Source organism: Vulpes lagopus, chromosome 3 (genome assembly GCF_018345385.1).
Source record: "Vulpes lagopus strain Blue_001 chromosome 3, ASM1834538v1, whole genome shotgun sequence".
In the NCBI taxonomy this organism is placed as follows: Eukaryota; Metazoa; Chordata; class Mammalia; order Carnivora; family Canidae; genus Vulpes; species Vulpes lagopus.
In genome coordinates this window covers 100,830,623-100,853,605 of record NC_054826.1, presented here as the reverse complement: position 1 = coordinate 100,853,605, position 22,983 = coordinate 100,830,623, and the positions used below count along the sequence as shown (strand labels likewise).

General features: G+C 57.5%; 1 protein-coding gene across 1 annotated transcript in view; it reads left to right on the top strand.

The window, feature by feature from the left end:
* Window positions 1–22,610, top strand: part of WLS (Wnt ligand secretion mediator) — a 91,722-nt gene extending 69,112 nt beyond the window's left edge. The window contains exons 6-12 of the mRNA XM_041747126.1: window positions 1,829–1,997; window positions 3,973–4,070; window positions 4,323–4,386; window positions 6,070–6,213; window positions 7,394–7,477; window positions 12,895–13,048; window positions 21,685–22,610. Of these exons, the coding sequence (XP_041603060.1) occupies window positions 1,829–1,997; window positions 3,973–4,070; window positions 4,323–4,386; window positions 6,070–6,213; window positions 7,394–7,477; window positions 12,895–13,048; window positions 21,685–21,794 (823 nt within the window). The 3' untranslated portion in view covers window positions 21,795–22,610. The remainder of the gene's footprint in view (window positions 1–1,828; window positions 1,998–3,972; window positions 4,071–4,322; window positions 4,387–6,069; window positions 6,214–7,393; window positions 7,478–12,894; window positions 13,049–21,684) is intronic.
* Window positions 22,611–22,983: the final 373 nt, after the last annotated feature.

Here is a 22,983-nt window from a genome sequence, read left to right as displayed (position 1 = left end):
CCTGTGGTCTGTTGTCACAGCAGCCAGTGTTCCCTTTCTGGTGTAAATCAGATCTTGTCACTCCTCTACTCAGAGCTCCCTGTTGGCTTCTTACTTCCTTTGCTCTGACCTCTAAAGCCCTTGATGACCTGGACCCTTGCTACCCCTGATTTTGTTTGCTGTCCTCTGTGCCAGCTTGATGATGCTCATACACGTCTGACATGCTCCCACCTCGGGGCCTTTGCACTTGCTGCTCTCTTCACCTGAATGCTCTTTCCAGCTACCTCCGTGGCTCAGTGTCCTTCAGGCCAGCCGTAATGTCTTTTATTTTTAGCCTTTATCTTATCCGCCTCCTATAATACCCTTTGTCTCTCCATTCTCTTACCTGGCTTTATTTTTCTCCATTACATTCCTAGTTCATAAGTTACCGTTCGTTCCTCTCAGACCCCTGTCTCCCCTCTTGAATGCAAGCATCATTAGACCAGGATCCTGCCTGCTTTGTTTACTGCCATGTCCCCAGCGCCTAGAATAGTGACTGGCACATAGTAGGAGCTCAAGAAGTATGGGTTTATTTAATGAACGAATGACGTCACCCCGTTGTTTAAACTTCTTACTGGAGCCTCCGTTTTTTCAAGCTGAATTTCAGATTCTCTAATGGGGCGGGCACGTTTCTTCATGAGCTCAGCCTTTTTCTACTTCTCTGGTGCTGTGTCCCGTCATTTCCTCGATGTCCGGCTTGCAGCTGCCCAGATGATTGAGGCTGTCCAGGCTTCTGGGCCTCATGCAGGCTCTCCCCTGCTTGGAAGGCCCTTCCACGTCCCCGGTCTCGACCCACGAGGCCTCCCAGTCTCCGTGTCTGTCAGGGGTAGAAGTCCCCGTGGCAGCCTGTGCGCGCTTCGCCAGTATCTCCGGTCACTCTTTACGTGGCTCAGCTGCCGCCGAGTCTTCTCCATGGGTTGAGGAGCCCTACGTCGCCCAGTTATCAGAGGCCCCCCGCAAATGCCCAGCCTGAGATCCCTGCGTGATCAGCACTTGCATATTCCGTAGGTGTGATTGAAAGTAGGGATGAGCCCCTTAAACAATGAACGATGTTTGATAGAGCGGTGGCAGTTAGTCGTGCAACACGGGGAAAAGCAAGCACAAAAGTAAGCAAGCTGCTAAAAGAAGTTGTATTTCTTGCTGTTGGGGGAATTTATTACTGAAACCAATGTGGTCGCCTAGTTCATGATTGCTGAGGATATTGTCGTCATCGTGGATGTTGTGAATGATCAGGCTAATGATTATCTGAAGACGTAAAAGAGCATAATTATGTCCAGTGAGGTCTGTTTAAGGAGGCAGAGGAGGGGACGCCTGGGCGGCTCAGCGGTTGAGCATCTGCCTTCAGCCCAGGGCGTGATCCCGGGGTCCCGGGACCGAGTCCTGCATCGAGCTCCCTGCACGGGGCCTGCTTCTCCCTCTGCCTGTGTCTCTGCCCCTCTCTGTGTGTCTCATGAATAAATAAAATATTTTTTAAAAAAAGAAAAATGAAGGCAGAGGAGGGGACAGCACCACAGAACTCCTGATCTGACGTGGGCCCAGAGTGCAGCGCAGGGCACAAGGAGGTGAGCCTCAGTTGTACGGGAGGGTTAGTGTCACACGCCTTCATTCCGCAGGGGAGTGAACAACGTGGGGCACATGGCCTCAGTGTAGAAACTGACGGTGAGAGCTGAGGACGCCGTCACGTGGCTGTGGTTTCAATATGTACCGTCCTAATTCTCAAGCAACTGGGTTGGGAGTTTCTGTTTTTTTGTTTTGAAAATCTGCCTTGGGGATGAATAAAATGGCTTTCCTGGTATCTTCTCATGATCAGAGTCATCTTTGCTCTTGGGATTTCCATGACTTTTATCAACATCCCCGTGGAATGGTTTTCCATTGGATTCGACTGGACCTGGATGCTGCTGTTCGGCGACATCCGACAGGGCATCTTCTACGCGATGCTCCTGTCCTTCTGGATCATCTTCTGTGGAGAGCATATGATGGTAAGAGCTCCCGAGGATGGAAGGGCAGGCCGCGGGCCGGTGAGCTAGTGGCTGCAGAACTGAGCCGTGGAGTCGGGACAGCGGTTCACACTCTGCCTCCACTGCTTGTGACGAGGCAGGTGGCCTTAGGCGAGTGACTGTGGCTCAGAGTCTCAGGTTCCTCGTCTGTAAAATGGATTTTAAAGGCCTGGCATAGAGCTTTCCTGAGATTCAAGCGAGACAACGTGAGTATTTCACAGAAAGTCCACACACTTCTGCTTTGGCTTCAGCTCTGCTCATCCCAGGACCAAGGTAACCCCCGGAGCATGTGGGCCTGACTCTTTCCAGCTGGCGGTGTGTCCAGGCGGCCCAGTAACCCCTGTGACCCTGACATACGGACCTCCCTGGGCTCCGCCTGCACAGGCATCACATCCTATTTCAGGAGGCACTGAAGGTACCGTGGATAAAAATAAGAGCGGTGCCGTCATCACGTTGTGGCTGCGGCGATCGCTGCCAGCTGGAGCGGGGCCTCCCGTCAGGCAGCGGCCTCCTGGCAGTGCACTGCTCTTGAATTCCATCGGGGTGGGTCATCGCGTCTGAAGTCTCGCAGCCCTTCTGGGGGAGCCGTGAGGGGAGACAGCTTGGCTGAGAGCTGGGGCAGCCGGGGTGGGCGTAGGGCTGCTCCTGCAGTGATGCACCCAGAGCCCCCTGCGGCAGAGGTGGGGGCCCCGGGCCTCGGGCCCAGCAGCAGCACAGCAGCCGGGTGGGCGGCCCGGGGGGACTTGTGTGCACCGTCCCACCCGGGCTCCAGCCTGGATGCTGACATTTGTCTTCTGCCTTTCCCCGTTTCCTCGCTCTACATTCCTTCGTCTTCTGTTTCTTAGCGTCTTTGTGTATCAGAGGAACCACGCTTGTTTGCAGTGGAGATGTGGGGAACATATGTGTAGTTTCCTAACCATGAAACACATTGAGGTATCTTTTGACATATTTTAATGCCTCCGAGTCTTTATTTTGTCCTCTAGGCATCGGCGGCCTGAACAAACACAAGTGATGATTCACATAAGAATTTAGTTCTGGGGAAAAAATAAATAAATAAATAAATAATAAAATAAAAAATTAAAAAATTAAAAACAAAAAATATAAATAAATGGAAGAAAGAAAAAGAAAGAAAGAAAGAAAGAAAGAAAGAAAGAAAGAAAGAAAGAAAAAGAAAGAAAGAAAGAAAGAAAAAGAAAGAAAGGAAAGAAAGAAAGAAGAAAGAAAGAAAGAAAGAAAGAAAGAAAGAAAGAAAGAAAGAAAGAAAGGAAAGAAAGAAAAGAAAGAAAAGAAAAGAAAAAAGAATTTAGTTCTGGGGACGCCTGGGTGGCTCCAGGGTGGAGCTCCTGCTTTTGGCCCAGGGCATGACCCCCGTGTCCCGGGATCGAGTCCCATATCTGGGCTCTCTCCATGGAGTCTGCTCCTCCCTCTGCCTGTGTCTCTGCCTCTCTCTGTCTCTCATGAATAAATAAAATCTTTAAAAAAAGAAAAAGAATTTAGTTCTGGGGGCACCTGGGTGGCTCAGTGGTTAAGCATCTGCCTTTGGCTCAGGTCATGATCCCAGGGTTGTGGGGTCAAGCCCATGTCAGGCTCCCTACCCGGTGGGGAGCCTGGTCATTCGGCCTCTCCCCTCAACACCCCCCACTCATGCTTGCATGCGCACTCTCTTTGAAATAAATAAATAAAATCTTTAAAGAAAAACAAAGAATTTAATTTGAATGCGTGATCTTGCACAGAGCTTGGGCTGCTAAGGGTGCAAGGCCCTTTGTGTCCGGGGCATCCTGTGCTCACCCTGTGGATGGGCCGAGACATCCTCCGTCCTTTGGGACGGGGGTTTTGGACTTGCTCTTGGCCGTGTGCTTGGTATGAGCAGGTGGTCCGCAGGGGCTGTGGGAGGGCCCGACGGACCCGGAACGGCTTCGCTGTCTCTTCCCTCATTTTCCATGTTGCTCTGCCTCAGGATCAGCATGAGCGGAATCACATAGCCGGGTACTGGAAGCAGGTGGGACCCATTGCCGTCGGCTCTTTCTGCCTCTTCATATTTGACATGTGTGAGAGGTGAGCAGGTGCCGGGGGCCTGGGCTCAGTGTGCACCCCGGGTCCACCGCGGCTCTGGGAGGAGCATCCTAAAGGTGGGAGGCTGGCGGGAGCCTGTGGGGTCCGGGCATCGGCCCCGCTGCTCCTGAGCCCCAGGCTCGGTACGGCCGAGCTTAGACATGGGCCGGCCGGGCGGAGGCGCCGAGGGGGTGGACGGGGCGGCTCCCCTTTGCCCGTGGGCTAATGCTCCTTCCCGTCTCCTTCTCTTCGCAGGGGGGTACAGCTCACGAACCCCTTCTACAGCATCTGGACGACAGATGTGGGAACGGAGCTGGCCGTATCCTTCCGTGACGGCTGCAGGGCTTCCTTCTTGCCGCAGCTGCCTGGTGCCCCAGGACCACTTGTGGGTCCTGCTGACGTCCGTGCGCCCAGCCGCAGCTCTGATCCTCACCAGTGATAATGGCACAGTTAGGGCCAATCATCCGAAGAACGAATGCTCGCTTTTAAGCCGGGCCAGAGCGGGCGAGCGCGGAGGGCGCGGCGTGTCCTCGGGCAGGACGGCGGCTGCCGGCCTTGCTGGCCTCGCGGTGACCTGCCGGCCGCCTGTTGGCCGCACGCTCGGGCGTGCCTGGCTCGTCCCCGGAGCCGCGGAGCCCCCCGGGCCCTGTGGGCAGCCCGTTTCCGAGGTCGGGCGTGAGCGAGACTCCTTCCTCGCGTGCTCCTGGCCGAGCGCAGGGGTGAGGCCAGGGCGCGGTGGGGCTGGCGCGGCCCTGGGTAAGCCGCGAGCAGCATCTGCGCGGGCCGACGCCAGGCCGCCTGTCCCCCGGGAGGCTGGATCCGATGTTCTGTGTCCCTGAGTGAGGTGTCCGTGCTTGGGGTGCTTGGGGCGGACGGCGGCAGTCCTGGTCCCGGGCAGTCCCTCCCCGCGGGCCGTGCGCCTGTCTGGCCGTGCAGCCTGTGCGGGCGCCGTGGTGTCGCAGGCCCGGGGGAGCAGGAGCAGGAGCAGGCCGATGCGTCGTGGCCTCGCCTGACGACAAGTCCAGGCCCCCCCCCCCCCCCCCGCGACTGTGGCGTCCCTGCGCGGGGTGGACTTCCCTCGTGCTGTCCTCCGCCCGTCCGTTGCGCAGGAGCCGTGAAGTCCCAGGAGGCAAATAAAGTGTCCCCGGAGTGATAGGCGACGTGCCCTTCCTTCGGGCCGGCCGGCGTGAGGAGAGGAGCCGCGGCCCGCAGGCCACCTAGGGAGCCGCGCCCTGAGCTCACGCTTGCTCGTGATTTGGACTAGGCGGCTCGCGGTGGGCGATCGCGGAAAGGACTTGGGTCAGGCTCAGCGTGCCCTGGGTCTGCGTGGTCCTCGCGTGGAGCTTTCTAGGCGGCTCCTGCCCCCACCCCCGGGCCCTGCTCTCCGTTCAGGCCACGGGCTGCCCTGGTGCTGACCGAGAAGGGCAAGCCCAGCCCCACCCCGGCCCAGCGTCCCCTGCTGCTCCCACCCCCGGCGTCACCTCCCGATGCCGCGGCGGCTCCGGGGCCTTATAAACGTCCAAGGGGGAGCCCAGCGGTCCTCAAGCACGACCATGCTCGGCTTCCTTGCCCTTGGAAGGCCCTGGAACCTGGGCCGTGCGCTGACCCGTCTGCTGACTTGGAGGCAGCGTCGGTCCTACGCGAGCCGCCACTGGCATCCAGCACCCAGGGGTCTGGCGCTTCCCCGACGTGCGTACAGGTCTCCTGGGGATCTTGCTGAGAGGTGGGTGCTGACTTGGGGTGGCCCCTGGGTCTGCATTTCTCATAAGGGGGCTCCCTTCCTTCCGCTTCTTCCTGGCCTCAGAGAGCGACGTGGAGCGTCCCTCTGTTGGGCTTCAGTGTCAGGAAGGCCCTGCCTCTGGCGCTGGAAGGTAGGTAGGTGCCAGTGTCGGTCCCCCCAAAAGCTGCCGAACCGTTGGGAGTCGAAGGGCGCCGCAGCCGCGGAGCCGAGAGGCGCGTGTGCCGACCGTGAGCCTGCACTTTCCTTTACTGGGCGCCTCAGATGGCCTTCATCATCGTGGCCGGCATCTGCCTGTGCCTCTACTTCCTGTTCCTGTGCTTCATGGTGTTCCAGGTGTTCCGCAACATCAGCGGGAAGCAGTCCAGCCTGCCTGCCATGAGCAAAGTCCGGCGGCTGCACTACGAGGTGAGCAAGCCCCCAGGCTGCGCGGGGCGGGGGGGGGGCCCAGTCTCCCCGCTGGTGTCGACCACAGCACGCACCTGCACCAGGCGGTCCGCACCCTGCGTCGCTGCACACGAGAGGCGCTCCCGTCCCGTAGGACGACCTCTGGGCCAAGTAAGAGGCCAGCCCCTGTGGATGTTTTCTGAGGTTTACAGTCTCTCTGTCCTCAGAAGGGGGGAGCTTGCTGGACAGGTTCTGCAGCTTTGGGGTGGAATGTGGTTGACACCAGAAGGGAAGCTGGGCGGGGGAAGGGTCAGGGCCTGGCTCAGGGAGGCTTTAGGCAAGGTTCCCTTGCTGAGAATCGCCTGGAGCCCGGGCTGCAGCCCAGGTGATCTGATTTTCAGACTCTAAGAGGCCACATTTCCCCTAAAATATCCAGCAGGTGATCAGATAAAATTCAGTAATCTCCTTTTTTTAGATTATGTGCCTCATGCAAGGGAAAGCGCTCAACATCCTCCGACCTCATGCAGGCAACACAGTCTTAATTTTTCAAGGATCCCTTGGACTCAGCCTAAGTGGCTGTCCTTGGAGACGTGGGCCTAATTCCTCTGCAGCACCCTGGGGTTTTTTATATGCGGCGGATCTGCAGCTGTGAGCCCCTGAATAAGACGTGTCTGTCCCTGCAACACAGGTTGCCTTAAATCCTGCTCTCGGGAAACCCTGGGCGCCTGCCGAAGCTTTGCTGTCTCCAGAGCTGGAGTGACACACGAGAAAACTCCACCAGATCCACTTCATGTTGATTAATATGCACATTTCTTTTTGTTCACTGGAGCAGAATTTTATTACAACCACAGAAAACTTGGATTTGGTGACTTTGAACCCTTGCAGAGAAGCATAACCAGCTTAGCAGGGAAATTAGCAGCCTCACGACGTGCCGTGAATGTAATTTCCCAGGCTCTGATATCCGTGTTCTGTGGGAGATAAGAGCCCGGGAGATGCTTGGCCGGTGAAGGTTTCAGCCGCCCTCACCTCTGCAGGGGAAATGTCTACTCCGTGCAGTTATTTTACTAGTCGCTCTGAGGGGTTTTGTTTTATGGATTTCTTTAAAATTAGATTTTTTTTATAGAGATTTTTATATCAAGAAAAGGGTCCGTGCCGGTCTAGCCACGGGAGGGTCGACTAAACTCTGTCTCCTTCCCAACAGGGGCTGATTTTCAGGTTCAAGTTCCTCATGCTGATCACCTTGGCCTGTGCTGCTATGACCGTCATCTTCTTCATCGTTAGTCAGGTGAGTGGACCCTGCAGGGTCGCGGTGGGATGTCCCTGGAGCCGTGCCTCGGCTCTGCACAGAAGGTTCCAGAAGGCCGCTCAGGGCGCTCCAAGGCCCCGGCCTGTGTGCTCCTGGGAGGAGCAGGAAGTCGCTGCGTAAACGACAAGCCTGCAGCCGGATCGCAGGGCACTTCCCTGGTTCACTGAAGAAAACACACTTTTCAGGCCCTAACGCGGAACCCTAACAAGCCCGTTAGCTTGACTTGATCCTCATCCGCCTTCACGGAGATCCCTTGACAGCCCGTCGGCCATTCTCGGTAATAATTCTGTTTCCACTGAAGTAGGATTCAGAGGTCCCCTTGCTGGGATCTTACCTTTCCGCTGGTGATTGCCCACACTCAAGATTTGGCTTCTCCCTGAAAACCTTAATAGTGATAATAATTCAAAAACGTCGGTGACTGGTTTTAGGAAGCGGAAAGCCCCGCGTAGATCCGACGTACGGCCTGTCGTTCACTTGAGCTTCACAAAAATCCCGCGGGTTCGGCAGGGCGGTGGGGGCGGGCACCCCATTGCTAGGATACGAGATCTAAAGGTCTGAGAGGCATTTCCCGTTTCTGCTGTTTCCCAGCTTGGGGGTTGGGGGCGAACACCTTGCTTACCGGCCCCGAGGTGGGCGCTTCTCCCCCGTGTCGTGGACGTGCTAATGGCACCGCTGCAAGAGGCGGGCGTGAGGGCCCGGGAAGCGAGGCCTGCAGAGCGGTTGCTGCAGGGCGTGTGGCACGCGGTGAGCAAGGGTGAGCGTCGTGCCAAAGAACACCGAGTAGGCCGGGGCCAGACCCGGAACCTCGCCTCCTCCTGGGGGGACGCCCAGCACGGGGCTGTCTCCCCGTGGGGCTCGTTTCCTCCTAGGGGAGGGCTCCCGTGCTTCCCTTGTGCGGCACACGCCTCGGGCCTGCAGCACTTGGGGTTTCAAAGATACGAGCGGTTGTACGTGTTACAGACGCCACGGGTCTGTGTTGTGGCTGACACGGAAGCGTCGTGGCTTCTGCTGGAGACAGAATCACAGGTGGTGCCGGGGGGGTACAAGCAGCAGTTTGTCTTCTCCGTTTGTAACTGAAACAACTTGAGTTCGAGGCTGGTGACGGTCAAGCTTCGGCTCTCCTCACTCGGCTCGCGGACCCCGTGAATGGGACGCGCGGCCACCCGAGGGCGCCCCGAGCCACGCGAGGAGCCCCCGGGCCTGTGAGTGTCGGGGTTGGAGGCTGAAACGAGCGTGGGGAAAAAGGATCCCTAATCATCGTGTCCTCGTGGGTTCCGCTCATCCCGTGTCTGCCGGGGCCTCACCGGGGCTGTGCTTGCATCAGGCCCTTTATAGAGCCCTGGAGACGCCCCCACTGCGAGTGCAGCAAAGTATCCTGGCTCTGGGTGAGCCCTGCTCACCCGGCTGAGGCTCCAGCAAGGGCGTCTGAGGCCTGACGTGTCCTGGGGCTGATCCTCCCGTGACCAGCGTGTCCGGCCCTCCGATGCTTGGGAGAGCGCGGTGGCGCCAACAGGGCCGGGTGGGGCGTGAGGGACCGCGGGGCGCCGGGCTCGGGCGCACAAGCTTCAGGAAGGCTGGGCTCAGGGCGGAGAGGTGACCCCAAGGCGCGTTCTCGGGGCGGGAACAAAGGGCACTTTGGGTCCCAGCACACGTGTCCGTCCCCTGAGCCAAAGCCACGCTCCCACGGCCCCGCAGCACCCCCGCCCCCTGACGGCTGGCCGAGGAGGCCACGCGTGCCCGACGTAGCCGTGCTCGTGTTAAGTAACTGGTGCACCATTTGGAAGCCGGGGACGCCAGTTCTTCCAAGGAGCAGAGTCGGTGGCTTTTCTTGGGGGGAAAGGATTAATATCGCATTGTCCCAGTATTTTCTATCAGGGCTCCAGCCCGTGGCTGGCTTTTTATATCCGCCGCGACAGTCGGCCCGAAGTGGATTTCGGCTCCAAGGGGGTAGCAGCGAGCTCTTTCGGATTCCATTAGGTCCTCACATTCCTCCTGCTGGGCTATTTTTTTAAGGTTTATTTATAGATATCTAAGACGTTTTCAGGCATAAGTCTCAATGTCCCGGGTACTGTACTAATATAGTCATCAGAGGGTTTATTTTTTTAATGTCATTTTGGAATGTCTCAGCAATGAGCTCACCTGAAAGAAAACCCATTGGGTAACTTTTTGAAATAGATCCCAGCCTTAGGTAAAAGGGCTGTATGAAAACTCCCATTATACTCGCGGGCTTGCTGAGAGAGCTTGCATTTAAGCCCCATGAAATATAATGCGAGGGGATCTCGCCAGGATATTGAAGCTCCGAGGCCGGGAATGCAGGACCCGCAGGACGCTGTGGGGTGCGGCGACCTTGAGGCTTTGTAGCTGGCCCTGAGGGGCAGCGCTTTAATGCCGGGCATTTTAATGGCCTCAGTCGTAGCAGCCAGGGGATGGCACATCACAGTCTGGTGTTTCAGCCCCTTCCGTCTGGAAAAGAGGCGTTCGGCGTGGAGGTGGCGGGCAGCAGGGGACAGAAGTGCGGTGCGGGGAGAAGGTCGCCAACCTTCGCCAAGGGGACCCCCGGGGGCCTGACGTCCGGGTCAAGCCTCATGCAGCAGACTCCCGGCGAGCCTGCCCGGCCCTTCCGTGTGGGGTCGCTGCCTCCGCCACTCACAGAGGAAGTGTTTCCAGCAAGGCAGCCTGTGTCTGGGATTCGGAAATCTTGTTGTTAAGTGGAATGTTGGTTGTCAAGACTACTGGGTGTAGAGGGATGTGACCTGCACTTGGCTCCAGGGGTATAATTGGGTGGTTTCACACAAAAGTAAATTGTTCGAATGTTAAATCGGGAAAAGCAGGGACTTTTAGAAATAAGACTTCTGCAGAGGGAAGAGGATTTTCTTTTTTCTTTTTTTTTTCCTGGTTGGGGCTGATTTTTCTCCCCCCTCCAGGAGTTAAAATGCGGGGACTGTCCCCTCGCCGCTGCCTTGGCATTAGTAAGATCTCGAATTTCCAAGGCCTGCTCCGTTGAGGCCGTGTACTGTGGTTCGTGGTGGTGGGAATGGGCTGTGAGCTCGGGGTCCCAGGCGGGACGACCGAGAGGGGAGGTGGACACCCACTGCCCTAGGAAGTAGTGCACTTGGAGGTACTGGGTAAATGGTGCGGGCAGTCCTGCAGCTCGGTGCTCCCCGAGGTGCCCGTGTCGCACGGCAGACGTGGGATGGGCGTGAATCCGCCAGTGCCTGGGCCCTCGGAGCACCGGTGTGCGCCCCGCGGTGTGGGCCTCTCGATCCCGTGGCCCCTCCGGGAAGCTGTGGCTCCCGTGTACGTCCAGCTTTGAGCACCGCCCGTTCCTACGTCTAGGATCTCTAGGGCGCATGTGCATGTGCTACTGGATTCTGTGTGGATTTCGGTGTGCAAATCTGTGTGTGTCCGTGTGTGTGTGAATATGGACACGCTGCACAGTAAGGGGCCTTGTGGTCAATCAAGTCAACCTTGGAAGGAAGTTCGGGCTCCGCGGTAGCTGCTCCATATGCCAACGTAACAGACTCCCCCGTTGAAGACAACGTCCCTGCTCTGACGCCGCGTGACGGTTAACAGTCCCTTGTCTTGGAGTCAGAGCCGCAACTTTCCAACGGAGCAACCTGGGGAAGGACAACGTGCCTCAACACGGCGTAGTTTTCCCACGTGATGAGTGGGAATATCACCTGCCCTAGTACCGTCCGTGTGAAGTCCCTACTGTAGTGCTTGACCTGTCAGCGTTGAATAAATGTCAACTATCATCCCCCTTGTTACTATGTTAGAAAGTCTTAGTTTTGCGGATATCTGTGTTTGCAATATTTAAGTGAAATAACACGGACTGCCCATGGGCTTACTTTAAAGGGCAATTCTCATTATTTACCGGGGAATACAGTCTCTTCCCTTTGCCATCAGATACTTCCTCAGAGTCCCTGTCTCTGTCCCTGTCTACTGCCGTGCACCTGCCCTGGCGCTCCCGCCCAGCCTGTACTTTTGTCCATGTTCATCCAGCTAATACCGTCTGTCGAGTACCACGGTGACCAGGTGGACAGGTGGACATTCCCTTGGGCTGGTTATGCCAGTCCCAGTAAGGGTCCATTTCAGGAAAATTCAGTACCGAGTATTCCCACTTTGTGTCATGGGAAGTAGGGTCTCTTGCAGGAGGGAGACCTATTGGGGCCTACAGCCTTCACAGAGAAGAGGAAAATTAGCCTGGAGCCACCCAGCCTCCCCCGCGTCACCTACAGAACAGGTCCCTTTGTTGTGAAAGCGGGTACGTGAATTTCCAGGAATTATCTTAAGACTTCCTCTCCTCCTCCATTATATGCATTAAAAATCATTTTATTTTTTTTAAAGATTTTATTTGTTTACTCACAAGAGATAGAGAGAGAGAAGCAGAGACACAGGCAGAGGGAGAAGCAGGCTCCACACAGGGAGCCCGACGCGGGACTGGATCCCGGGACTCCAGGATCACGCCCTGGGCCAAAGGCAGGCGCTAAACCGCTGAGCCACCCAGGGATCCCTAAAAATCATTTTAAGCATGCCCTAACTGCTGAACTACTGTAGTTTTGTTTTTTGTTTTTTTTTTTTTTATAAAGTTAGGATATTCTGTTAAGAAAAGTGACACTTGGCGACCTTTCTAAGAAGTTAGTTCTAAGTAGCTTGAACGTTCACACATGGTTCCAAAACCAGTGATGGTCATAAAATTCTTCTTCAAAAAAAAAAAAATATATTCCCGAGTACATTATATCAAATGAATTATCTTCGAAAATAAGGGTTCGCGATAGTGGTTTGTGCATCACAAAAATGAAAAGTTAATGCTCACCAGGGCCCAACTAAAACGGGTTAGTCTGCAGTTTGTTGACCCAGTGAACTGACGCTCCAGGTCTTTCAGAAGGAAACGCCTGTGCTTCCAGCTTTCTTCCGCCTGGGGCCCCAGGGGGTCGTGGGCTACAGCTACGAGGAGGTGTCAGGTGGATCCAGGCTCACGAAAGCCACCTGCCCGCTGAGTCATTAACACCTAGATACAGCTCGAGGCCCTTACGTCCTCCATCGTCCTCTGTCTTCCACTGTAGCTCCTACAAGGGGCTCCTGGAGACGCTTCACATAACCCAGCTCATGTTCTCACAGGGGCATTTGGCCATCGGTGATGCCCTGTGGTTGGCACAGGTGGTCGGAGCCGTTCCACTCATCTCAGAGCTGGCACAGGTTGTTAGTTGCCGGTGCTTGGCGTGGTCCACAGGCCGTCAGCCCTGCCAGCCACGCTCAGGTCATGAACGTAGACAAAAGCAGCCTCACCGCGGTCTTGGAGAGCTGCGACGCACACGAAAGCCTGTGTCGGTTGGTTCCGGTCTCGCTGTTGTCTCTTCTTGGCTCCAGCTGAATGTCGTCTCCTTTCTCCGTAGGTGACCGAAGGCCACTGGAAGTGGGGCGGCGTCACGGTCCAGGTGAACAGCGCCTTCTTCACGGGCATCTATGGGATGTGGAACCTGTACGTCTTTGCTTTGATGTTCCTGTACGCGCCGTCCCATAAGAACTACGGGGAGGACCAGTCCAATGGTGAGTCCCAGTCTCAGCACAGCTTCGTTCAGGATAAGTAGGCTCAGCCCCTGTGGGGTTCACCCAGCAAAGGCCCTGGGGTCCCCAGTCAGGCTCCCTCCAGGTGTCCATGAGCACCCCCCGGGGACTGGGGAGCCGTGAGACGAAAGCCACCACAAGGCAGATACTTCTTTCAGTCGTCGTCTCTCTCTGTCTCTCTTTTTTTTTTTTTAAATTTTTAAGCATTCTAGTCTGAAATATGTGCCCATTTTATTTTAAAGCTTAAGTTTTCTTTCCTCAATTTCTTGAACAAAATCGACTTTCTGGGATTAAGCCACGTTTATTCTTCCGGTTTGAAAAGCATGATCTTAAGATACCAGGTGGCCTGGGACCGGGTCCTGAGACTTGAAGACTGAGCCGGCGTCGCGGTTCTCCTGCTCCTTCTTGACGCGCCTCGGCCGATGGCTAGTCCCTGCCCCCGGGGCCTCCTCCTCCTGCGGGGCTCCTGATGCCTCCAGGAGCCTCGGGGGACTTGGCCGGCCTGGTTATTTTGTAGATGGGGACCTGAGGTCCGGAGAAGGGAGGCGCGGACCTGGGGCTTCTCCACCAGCCGTGGCAGAGGGAAGCGGCTGTCGCTGCCTAGGGTGTGCCCTGGATTTGGAATTGGTGGCCCAGGAAAGGACAGATCGGAGAGCTCCTTTTCCTTTGACTACTCAGCCCTGCGCTGTCTGGCTCCACCCCTGCTTTACCCGAGCCGTGTCCTTGCTGTTCTGAACGAGTGGATTCCTCTCCTGGCTCCACCTGGGCCCTAATAAAACCCTCCTCATCCTCTGGGCCCACTCAGAATGCTTTCTCTTTCTAGAAACCTATTCCTGATCGCCCTCGTTGGAGTCCGGCAAACTGTATTCAATCGAATGTTGTTGCTGTAGGATATTGATATGTCTGAGTAGTCAAACGACTTTGAGAGTCATTGGGTTTTTAATCAGCATTAATGAGGCTTTTCCTGCAAGACATCTTAATGCTGTTAGTACTTTAATTTGTACCATAGGCCTTTTTTAAATGGGTGGGACGGACAGCTTTTCCCCAAATTATTAAATCATTTGGCCCTATACTCCTTTTTCCAGGCAGTGTTTTGTTTTAGGTTTCTTGGGGGTTTTTGTTTGTTTGTTTTTTGGAAATCGTGTTCTAAGGAACAGTCCTGGGGAAACACGATTATACCCTTCAGAGGACCCCGTAAGTGTCCTAGATGAGCTTCCCGTGTCTCCTGCTCCGCTGGAGAGCTAACTCCTGAGCAACGACAGGTCCTGGAGGGCGCTTGGGAAGTGCTGATTGAGTCGAGGCATTAGAAGTAAGAGTTCGGGCTTCGTTTTCAGACTTCACAGATGGGGCCGGTGATGTTGAGAGTTGAGGTTAACACGAGGGGCGACGGCATGAGACGGTGTGGGAGGTAGAGGGCCCGTTGCTGAGGGTTGGGGCCGCGGCCAGCCCTCAGCCACCCTCCACCTTCTGCACCGCGCCCGCCACCGCGTCGGAGGGTCCTTCCGGCTGCTTGGCCGCCACCCTGAGCATGGACGTGGGGCACGTAGCCCCTCAAAGTGGGCCTCCTCGCAGCAGGAAGGGATGCCGGGCTTGTGATCAGGGGTCCGGTTTCGTGTCGTGGTCCTCCTGCCGGAGCCGACCAGCCGCGTGGGCATGTTCTTGAGAGTCTCCAGCAGGAGCCCAGAGGTGAGGTGCTTCCTTCCTGCCGCCTGACCTCCGCGCCGCTTTCCCAGCGGTGCTGTCCTGGAGCCTTCGGGGCCGCGCACGTCTATAGCTGCGTTTCTCCTCATGGCCAAAGGGCAGGAGAGAACCTCGCCGGGAAGCGGCAGCCCGGGCTGATTGTGTCACGGCTCAGGGGTTTCCAGCCGCTGGCGAGGACCTGCCCGTCCAGCCCTTCTAGGCCGTGGGGGCCGGGGCTGCGGCCCGCCCTGCCCAGGCTGCCTGACCGCTTGCCGCCCGCCGGGCCAGTCGCCCGGGTTGCAGGCCAGGGTCGGCCCCTCCGCCAGGATGGACGCCCTACCCTGCACCACAGCCACCCCGAGGCTTGAGGCCTGCGGTTGACACTAGCACCGGGTCTGTTCCCCGTGGGTGTTTCTTTCGTTGTGCTTTTTTGTTTTTTTGTGTGTTGTTCTTTGTTTTGTTTGGTTTTTGTTTTTGTTTTTGGTTGAAGGCAGCTTGACCTGGAGTTTCACAGAAAGCTCAAAAGCTAGTTCTCAGCAGCAGGTCCCATCCCTCCCCCAGGCCCCCCGCCAGAACTGTGCATGCCTGCTTGGTCTTGGATCTGCCGCTGTGACCGGGAGGTGCCCCTGGTACTTAGGGCCAAGCAGGTAGACCCCTTGGGACCCTGTCCCGGTCACGAACACACGTCACACACCTTAGCAGCCGTGCGATGGGGACACGATCAGCTGTGACGGCGCAGCGACCCGCAGCCCCGGCAGCTCGTTTGCCATCTCGCTCCCACGTGGTTCCGTGGCCTCGTGCATTTGGAGGCGGCTGTGCCACGTGGGCTCTCCGATCCCGCTCCCCGGCTGCCCTCCTTCACTTTTTGTCTCCTCGACTGGCGCCAGCCACCCAAGGCCTCCCAGGAGTTACGGAGCATTTGCCAGGATTTTGAAGCTCCTTGGAAAGAGCTGGTTTGAAATATTACATGGAAACCTAGAAAATGAACTCGGGGGATACGCTGTATTTTTTGAATTCTCTGGGCCTCTGGATGGCATCCCTTCCCCTCCCCCAGCCGCCCCATGCTCCTTTTCCTTTCTCATGCAAAGTTTTTATTTTTGAGTTGGCTTGGGCTCCCCTGCTCCCCTGCTTGTAAGGTCCAAGCCAAGAATTCAGGCCTTTTGCTGTGGAGCATGAATCCCAGGTGTGTGGTTTCTTGCCTTCTTGAGGTGGGTCCTGGGCGGACCTCTGGAAAAAGCTCGTCTCCAGGGACTTGGCAGGTGGTTTCTGATGCAGCCAAAGGGGACGAGGAAATAGAACATTGAGGGGGTCATTGTGTTTGGACGTGGAGAGAGATGCCAGGAGGGGGCAGGAGGGGCAGGGGTAGGACGGAAACGAAAGCAGCAGAGACTCCGGCGTCTCCCTTTTGCTCAAGGAACGGACTGAGAGAAACACAGCGGATGGCAGGTCCTAGAAAGGGTTGTTTTCCCAAAAGTGTTTTTTTTTTTTTAAATTTTCCCTTGCACGTCTGTGCCTCTTTTATTGTGTGGATAAGACAGGGCAGGGACCCTTAGAAATGAGCCACCGGTACCTGGGCCCGGCGTCAGGCTGGGTGAGATGGGGTGGAATGAAGCCCGAGGGAGGGACGAGGCCCCTCTGCGGCGGCTGCTGGGTGCTCCCAGGCTGTGGGGCTCTGGGTTCTGTCTTGCTGGTGATTTACCAGCTGGTGGCACCGTTGCGGCCACGTCAGTTATTTCACACATACGCGTGTGAAATTTTGGACGCGTGTATTTATTTTTTTATTTATTATTTTTTAAAGATTTTACTTATTTACTCATGAGAGACACAGAGAGAGGCAGAGACACAGGCAGAGGGAGAAGCAGGCCCCATGCAGGGAGCCTGATGAGGGACTCGATCCTGGGACCCGGGGTCACGCCCTGAGCTGAAGGCAGACGCTCAAGCACTGAGCCACCAGGGGCTCTAAATAGGATCATGTCCTGTGCGTGTGTAGGGACGTTTGTGCACACACACGTCCCAACACACGCAGACTTTTGATTTAGCAAAGATCACTTCGGCCTCTTTCTTTTAAGCACCATTCACATCCTCTGCCCTGTTCCTCCTGCCATTTCCTTCAAGTCGTTTTCAGCATCGCCGTAAGCGGTCTGTGGAGCACCCGGGTGTGCGCCGGGCAGGCACCGGGCAGGCACCGGGCAGACACCGGGCAGGCAGCGGGCAGGCACCGGGCAGACACCGGGCAGGCAGCGGGCAGGCAGCGGGCAGACACTGGGCAGACCCGGGCAGGCAGCGGGCAGACACCGGGCAGACACCGGGCAGGCAGCGGGCAGGCAGCGGGCAGACACTGGGCAGACACCGGGCAGACACCGGGCAGACACTGGGCAGACACCGGGCAGGCAGCGGGCAGGCAGCGGGCAGACACCGGGCAGGCAGCGGGCAGACACTGGGCAGACACCGGGCAGGCAGCGGGCAGACACCGGGCAGACACCGGGCAGGCAGCGGGCAGGCACCGGGCAGGCCGGCACTGACCTTAGGGCCGAGCGACCACAGCGTCTCCCTGGGATCGTGGGGAGAACCGTCGGAGCTGCTTATGAAGTGGACACTGGTTAACAACAGGCCTCATCTCCGTGCCTTCGTCCGTAGACTTCTGGTCAGAAGGTTTAGAAAGAAAACCTGAGCCACGGAATTCCTGACCGGATGACACTGACGAAGGGACCAGGAGACGCCCATTGCCAGCCGGTCCCGTTCTGTTTCTGTCAAGCGGGCCTCTCCCCGGCGTGTCGGGGACCCGGCCCCGTGGTGCCCGTGAGCGCGACGCACGTGGTGGGAGCCCGCGGACCCGAGGTGGCCCCCGCCGGAGCCGCTTCCCGGTGAAGGTGCGAGTGGGCAGCCCAGTCCCTGCTGCGGCCCTGTGGGTGGCGGCCGCCTCGTCGTCTGGGGCACGTCGCGCCTCCCGAGCTGCCCGATGGCCGGGCTCCGTCAAGCACCGCAGCCCGTGGAGCTGAAACCGCGAAGCGTGGGCATGTCCTCACGGCTCCAGAGGCTCGAGGCCCCAGACCGAGTGCGTCCGGCTTCCCCGTGGCTCGTGGCTGCGTGTTCCCTCCGTGCCGTCACGCGGCCTCTTCTCATGAGGACTCAGGCCAGGCCGGACGAGGGCCGCCCCGTGACCTCATGGTGACGTCCAGACCTCCTGCAAGGCCGCGTCTCCCCACGTCACGTCCCGAGGGCTGCCAGCCAGGACTTGAACAGCTACATTCGGCAAGGCTAGGGTTCGGCCCATAGCATTAGGATTTCACTCAAAACTTGTAGGTTTGGTTGTGCCCACCCTGTTGCAGGCGCCAGGGACCCGGTCCCTGGAGGTCCTTGGGGGCCGGGGGGCAGTGGCTCACCCCTCCCGGAATAATCCACCTCAGTTGCCGAAGGCGACCGAGGGGCGGCTGGCTGCAGGCCGCTGCGCCCGTCCCTGCAGGGCTGGAGCTCGCCGTGTGCGTGCAGCCGGGAGGATCTGGACCGGCCTGTACCCGGACGTCGTGGTGGGGGTTTTAATGAGCACTTACTACCTATCAGATTACTGCACTGGCTATTCACGTTCTTAGAAAAAAAAATTTTTTTTAAAGATTTTATTTATGTATTCATGAGAGAGAGAGAGGCAGAGACCCAGGCAGAGGGAGAAGCAGGCTCCATGCAGGAGCCCGACGCGGGACTCAATTCCAGGACTCCAGGATCACGCCCTGGGCCGAAGGCGGCCCTAAACCACTGAGCCACCCAGGGATCACCTGAAAAAAAACTTTTTACAGATTTTTTTAACACCCACTGTCCACTGTATTCTTCACATCCCAAATGTAGGAAGGACGTAACCTCAGAGTAAACCATAATCCTTTACGTGGAAACCATCTAGCTTTGCAAACACCACCTGCTCCTCGTTTTCCTCATCGTGCCGTGAGCCGGGCTGGACTTTATTAGTTATGTTTGAGCTTAGCTTTGAGGGTGAGTAGGGGTTTGGTCAGTACGAGACTAGAGGAAATTCCGCAGGGAAGAACGGGGTCGAGAGTGTTACAGGAAGGACGTAAGCTCTGGGGGTACACACAGGTGGTCTGGAATCCGGCTCCAGCAGGTCGTGAAGAGCCAGGACCTCGGGGCGTGAGAGCTCCCGGGCGTCCAGATGGAGGCAGTGGGGTGTCCGCCTGCTTTGGGAGCCCCATAATGGCCGGAGGCTGCGGGTCTCCCAGACCCCTGGAACAGCCGGGGCGGTTCTCCCTTCTCCTACGGTAGCCGCAGACGCGCAAGGGACGGCCGTCGAGATGCAGCCGCGGCGGGGAGCTGCGGCCACTGCTGCCTCCCTGCGGGGCCTCCCTGCGGGGCCTCCGAGCGTTCCGGGTCTCCAGGAGGCTTTCAGCCGCAGGTGCCGGCAGGTAGCCGCGTGCCTCGGACGCCAGGTCGTAAATACGGACCCAGCGATGGTCCTTAGTGATGGAATCGGATGCCAGAGGTTAGCCTCCTTCCACAACAGCTGCACAGAACAGGCCCTGGTCTTGTCCATCAGCCGACAGGAGCCGACACCAGACCCAGGGAAGGAGACTTCTGCAAACTGAAGGATTCCTTTCTTCACCTTTCTCCGTTGTCTCCCCGTTTATTCTCCCCTCTTCCCAAAATAAGAAACATACCACATTTTCGAAAAGGTGTTTTATTTTGTGTTTAGAAAAGGTTTTAAGCCCTTCTGTGCACTAAGTAGCAGGATCCAAGAGGGAGGGAGAACAGCAGGTGGAGCGAGACCTTGGCAGAGGTAGGGGTTGATGGGATTTGGAAGAAACGGAGGGTCCCCACTCCTGCCGTATTCCCATGTTCTCCCCCTAAAGGGGGAAGAGTTGGCTTTCAGGGCACAAAAAACCACAATTTGGCCGCTTGGGCCTCCTTGGCCTGGGTCCTCAAACGGGATCCCATTAGAGGAGCTGATGGCTAAGCCTCCCCGTCTTCCCGGCACGCAGAGCCCCAGGAGCCGCCCGCGGGGCAGACACCGAGTCCCAGCTCTGGGGACCGTCAGGGCGCCCGTACGGCGCGCTCTGGATTCTCTTTCATCGGATACAGAGGCAGAGCTAACGTGCTGAGCAGTTTATCCAGACCCCGCGTGCGTTTATGGCCACGACCCGCTGCACGTGGACTCCTGCGTTGCCGGCAGACCCACTGGACCTTGGAAACCGGGAGGTTTACCTCCAGGCTTGAGAGCCCGGCTCCGAGCCTTGCGGTGGAGTCTGAATCCCACATCCCAGTGCACCAAGCCGGCCCTTGGCTGGGCCAGTGACTGACCTCTCTGTGCCTGTTTCTTCGTGAATAGAGTGGAAATGATGACAGCGTCCCTGTCGAAGTACTGGCACGAGGACTGAGCGCGTTAGTGTCTGCAGAGTGTTTGGACGGGGTCAGCACGCGGCAGACACTGATGCGGGAGCTCATGAAAACAAGCTGAAGTCATTTTGGCCCAAGGGAGCTGTAGGATCCTGCACATTTTGTGGGACATGTGAGGAGAGTCGGCATTGTAAGCCTGAAGAGTAGCACCTTGGGTTCGAAGCCTGAGTACAATTCCATTCTGGTGTCTGGTTTGAGTCTTTGGTGAAAGGGATTCTTCGGGTAAACACTTGGCGGTGCTGGTGGGTCCACGGGGGTGGCCAGGCCTCCCTTTGGAACTGTGATGACTTGCACAGACACGCAGATCCTGACGGCGGCTTTGGGGTTTCCAGGGCTCACCCAGATCCAGAACCGGCTTCGCCTGAGAAACCTGAGGCCCTGGCACGGTGCTAGGCCCGGGAGTGGGCTAGAAGCCGCCGCAGCGAGAAGGCGGGCTGGGGCCCTGCCTGTTGTGTACGTAGTGGGTCAGCGTGGCCCTCGCGCCCCGCTGGTGTGCGCCGCCTCCCGTTACCTGCTCTGCCCCCCAGCCTGTGGATTGGACCTAGTGCACAGGGCCCCAAATCCTATCAGCAGTCCTGCAAGAGCCGAGGACCTTGCTGCTGAAAGTAGGGAGGCCTGGGTAGAGCACTGCACGCCAGCGTTCAGTAGGACCGCCTGGGCCGCGCCGCTGCTGGCAAACGGGTCTGCAGGGGAACCCTGGCGGCGTGTGGCACGTGTGAAGGGCACCGGCCCTGCAGCCTGCGGGACCCGTGTCCGGGTGACGCCCAGGGGTCTGAGCCCGTGCAATGCACTGATGCCCACCATCGGTGACATTAGTGGCGGGCGTAGGGCCAAAGCTCTCTTCCAACTTCCCATCCCAACTGAAAATAGCACGTATTTCCTTAATCCTGGGCTTTGAACTAGGAAAAATCTTAGTCCCAGAAAATAGGTCTCCACAGTATAGATATAAAACTACAAATATAAGCTGTAATAATACGTGATACTGTGTATAATAAAAATACCTAATATAAATATGAACAGAGCGTGAACGTCGCAGACCCCACCCTGGGCTGGTTCTCTCCAGCGTCGCTCCCTGTCTGCAAATTTGCAAGTGCACGTGCGCCCCACACACGCTGTCGGAGGACGGCAGCCTCTTGGTTTTCCATTTCCCCTCTGCCAGTTGTGCATTTGTTTGATCTCTCTGTGGTGCCCCCCCCCCTGCCCCGGGCCGTGTCCTTATTGCCCTTCCCTGTTTCCTCTTGCGTGTGGCCCTGGGGGGGGGGCAGACACCAGCCCCTGGAAAGCACCGGGATCAGGAGGGTAAGCCCTCCTGATGCGCTCCTGGTGACCGCGGGGACGGAGCGTGGTGCAGGCGCATGGTCGCTGGGGTCTCCTCTCTGGGGGCCGGGAAGGCTCTGGAAGCCCCGCGGGGTGCGAGTCCGAGGGTGGATGTGGCCCACAGTGGATGTGGCCCACGTTGGCGCCCCGCCGGCGTCTGAGGCCGGGAGGGGGGGGAGGGCCGGTCCCGGGCCTCCGGCACGTCTAACGCCCGCACCCTGTTCCAGGTGACCTGGGCGTCCACAGCGGGGAGGAAGTGCAGCTCACCACCACCATCACCCACGTGGACGGCCCCACCGAGATCTACAAGCTGACCCGCAAGGAGGCCCAGGAGTAGGAGCGCCGCGCCGCGCCGGACTTCCCCACGGCCCCGCCAGCTAGTGGGGAGCGTGCCAGCGCGGGGCCGACGGCGCGGGGCTCCAGCCGTGGCTTCGTGGGCTGGTGGCCTAGACGCGTGTCCGCTGGCCTTCGGCTGCGGCTCCCGGAGGACGGTCCCTGCGGCCACTAGGGCGTGCGCGTGGGAACAGCCTCCGATGGGACACGCTCTCTGCTCGTCGTGAGCTAGTGACGTAGGAGCATCCGTAGCAGGTGCTCAGGAAGCCTCTTGCGCTGGGGTGCTCTCCTCAGGGGATGGCTCGGGCCGGAGGGGTCTCTGTGGAGTGGAATATTGACTCTTTTTCCTGTTTTAGATTCTAGGATAGATTTTAACACCTTTGCAGGCCGGGGTAGGCTGGTGGCTTAGTCTTCTCAAACCTAGTCTGTGACCACTTGGGGTTTTTTTTTTTTGGTCTCATTTTTTTTCTATTTATATCACCAGGTAGCCTACTGAGTTAATATTTAAGTTGTCAATAGATACATGTCCCTATTTTTTATGGCATAATATGAAATAACTGCATTTCATGAGAAGGTCTGTTACGCCAGGGGCATCTCAGCTTTGAAACCAAATCTGTGTTTCCAGTACTAACCAGTCGGATGTGGGTTTTGAAAAACTGTTTGCTAAACTACCCAAGTAGGATTCATTGTATTAAATGGCCTTTGGGTCTGAAAAGCTTTTTTACCTCTTGCTTAAAATGTGTTTTCTTTGGATAAGATGCTTCCCACAGCCTCCCAACGTGTAGATCCCACCGTTTGAATAAACCTGTCTGTACACGCACGTCTGTATACGCACACGTCGCCCTCCGCCCGGCGCACGCGGCCCGCCCAGGCTTTGCCCTGCTCACTCTGGGGTGGGGGGTGGGGGGAAATGGGTCGTGGAGAGCCAGTGTCTGGGGGCCGGGAGGTCTTTCTGGAAGCCGGGGAGTGTCTTCTGTGCCAGGTGCTTCATCTGCCTCGGCTGGCAGGGGCTGCTCACACGGGCAGCCTCAGGCGCGGGGAGGACGCGGGCAGCTCCCCCCAGCTCCCTTCCCCAGCAGCCCGTCCGGCCCATGGTTTTACCCCCGCGTCCCTCCCAGCGTGACCTTGGTGCAGCCTCCGGGCCGGGCTGTCCTCGCCTACTAACCGGTTCGGAAACTTGAACCGCTCCGCGG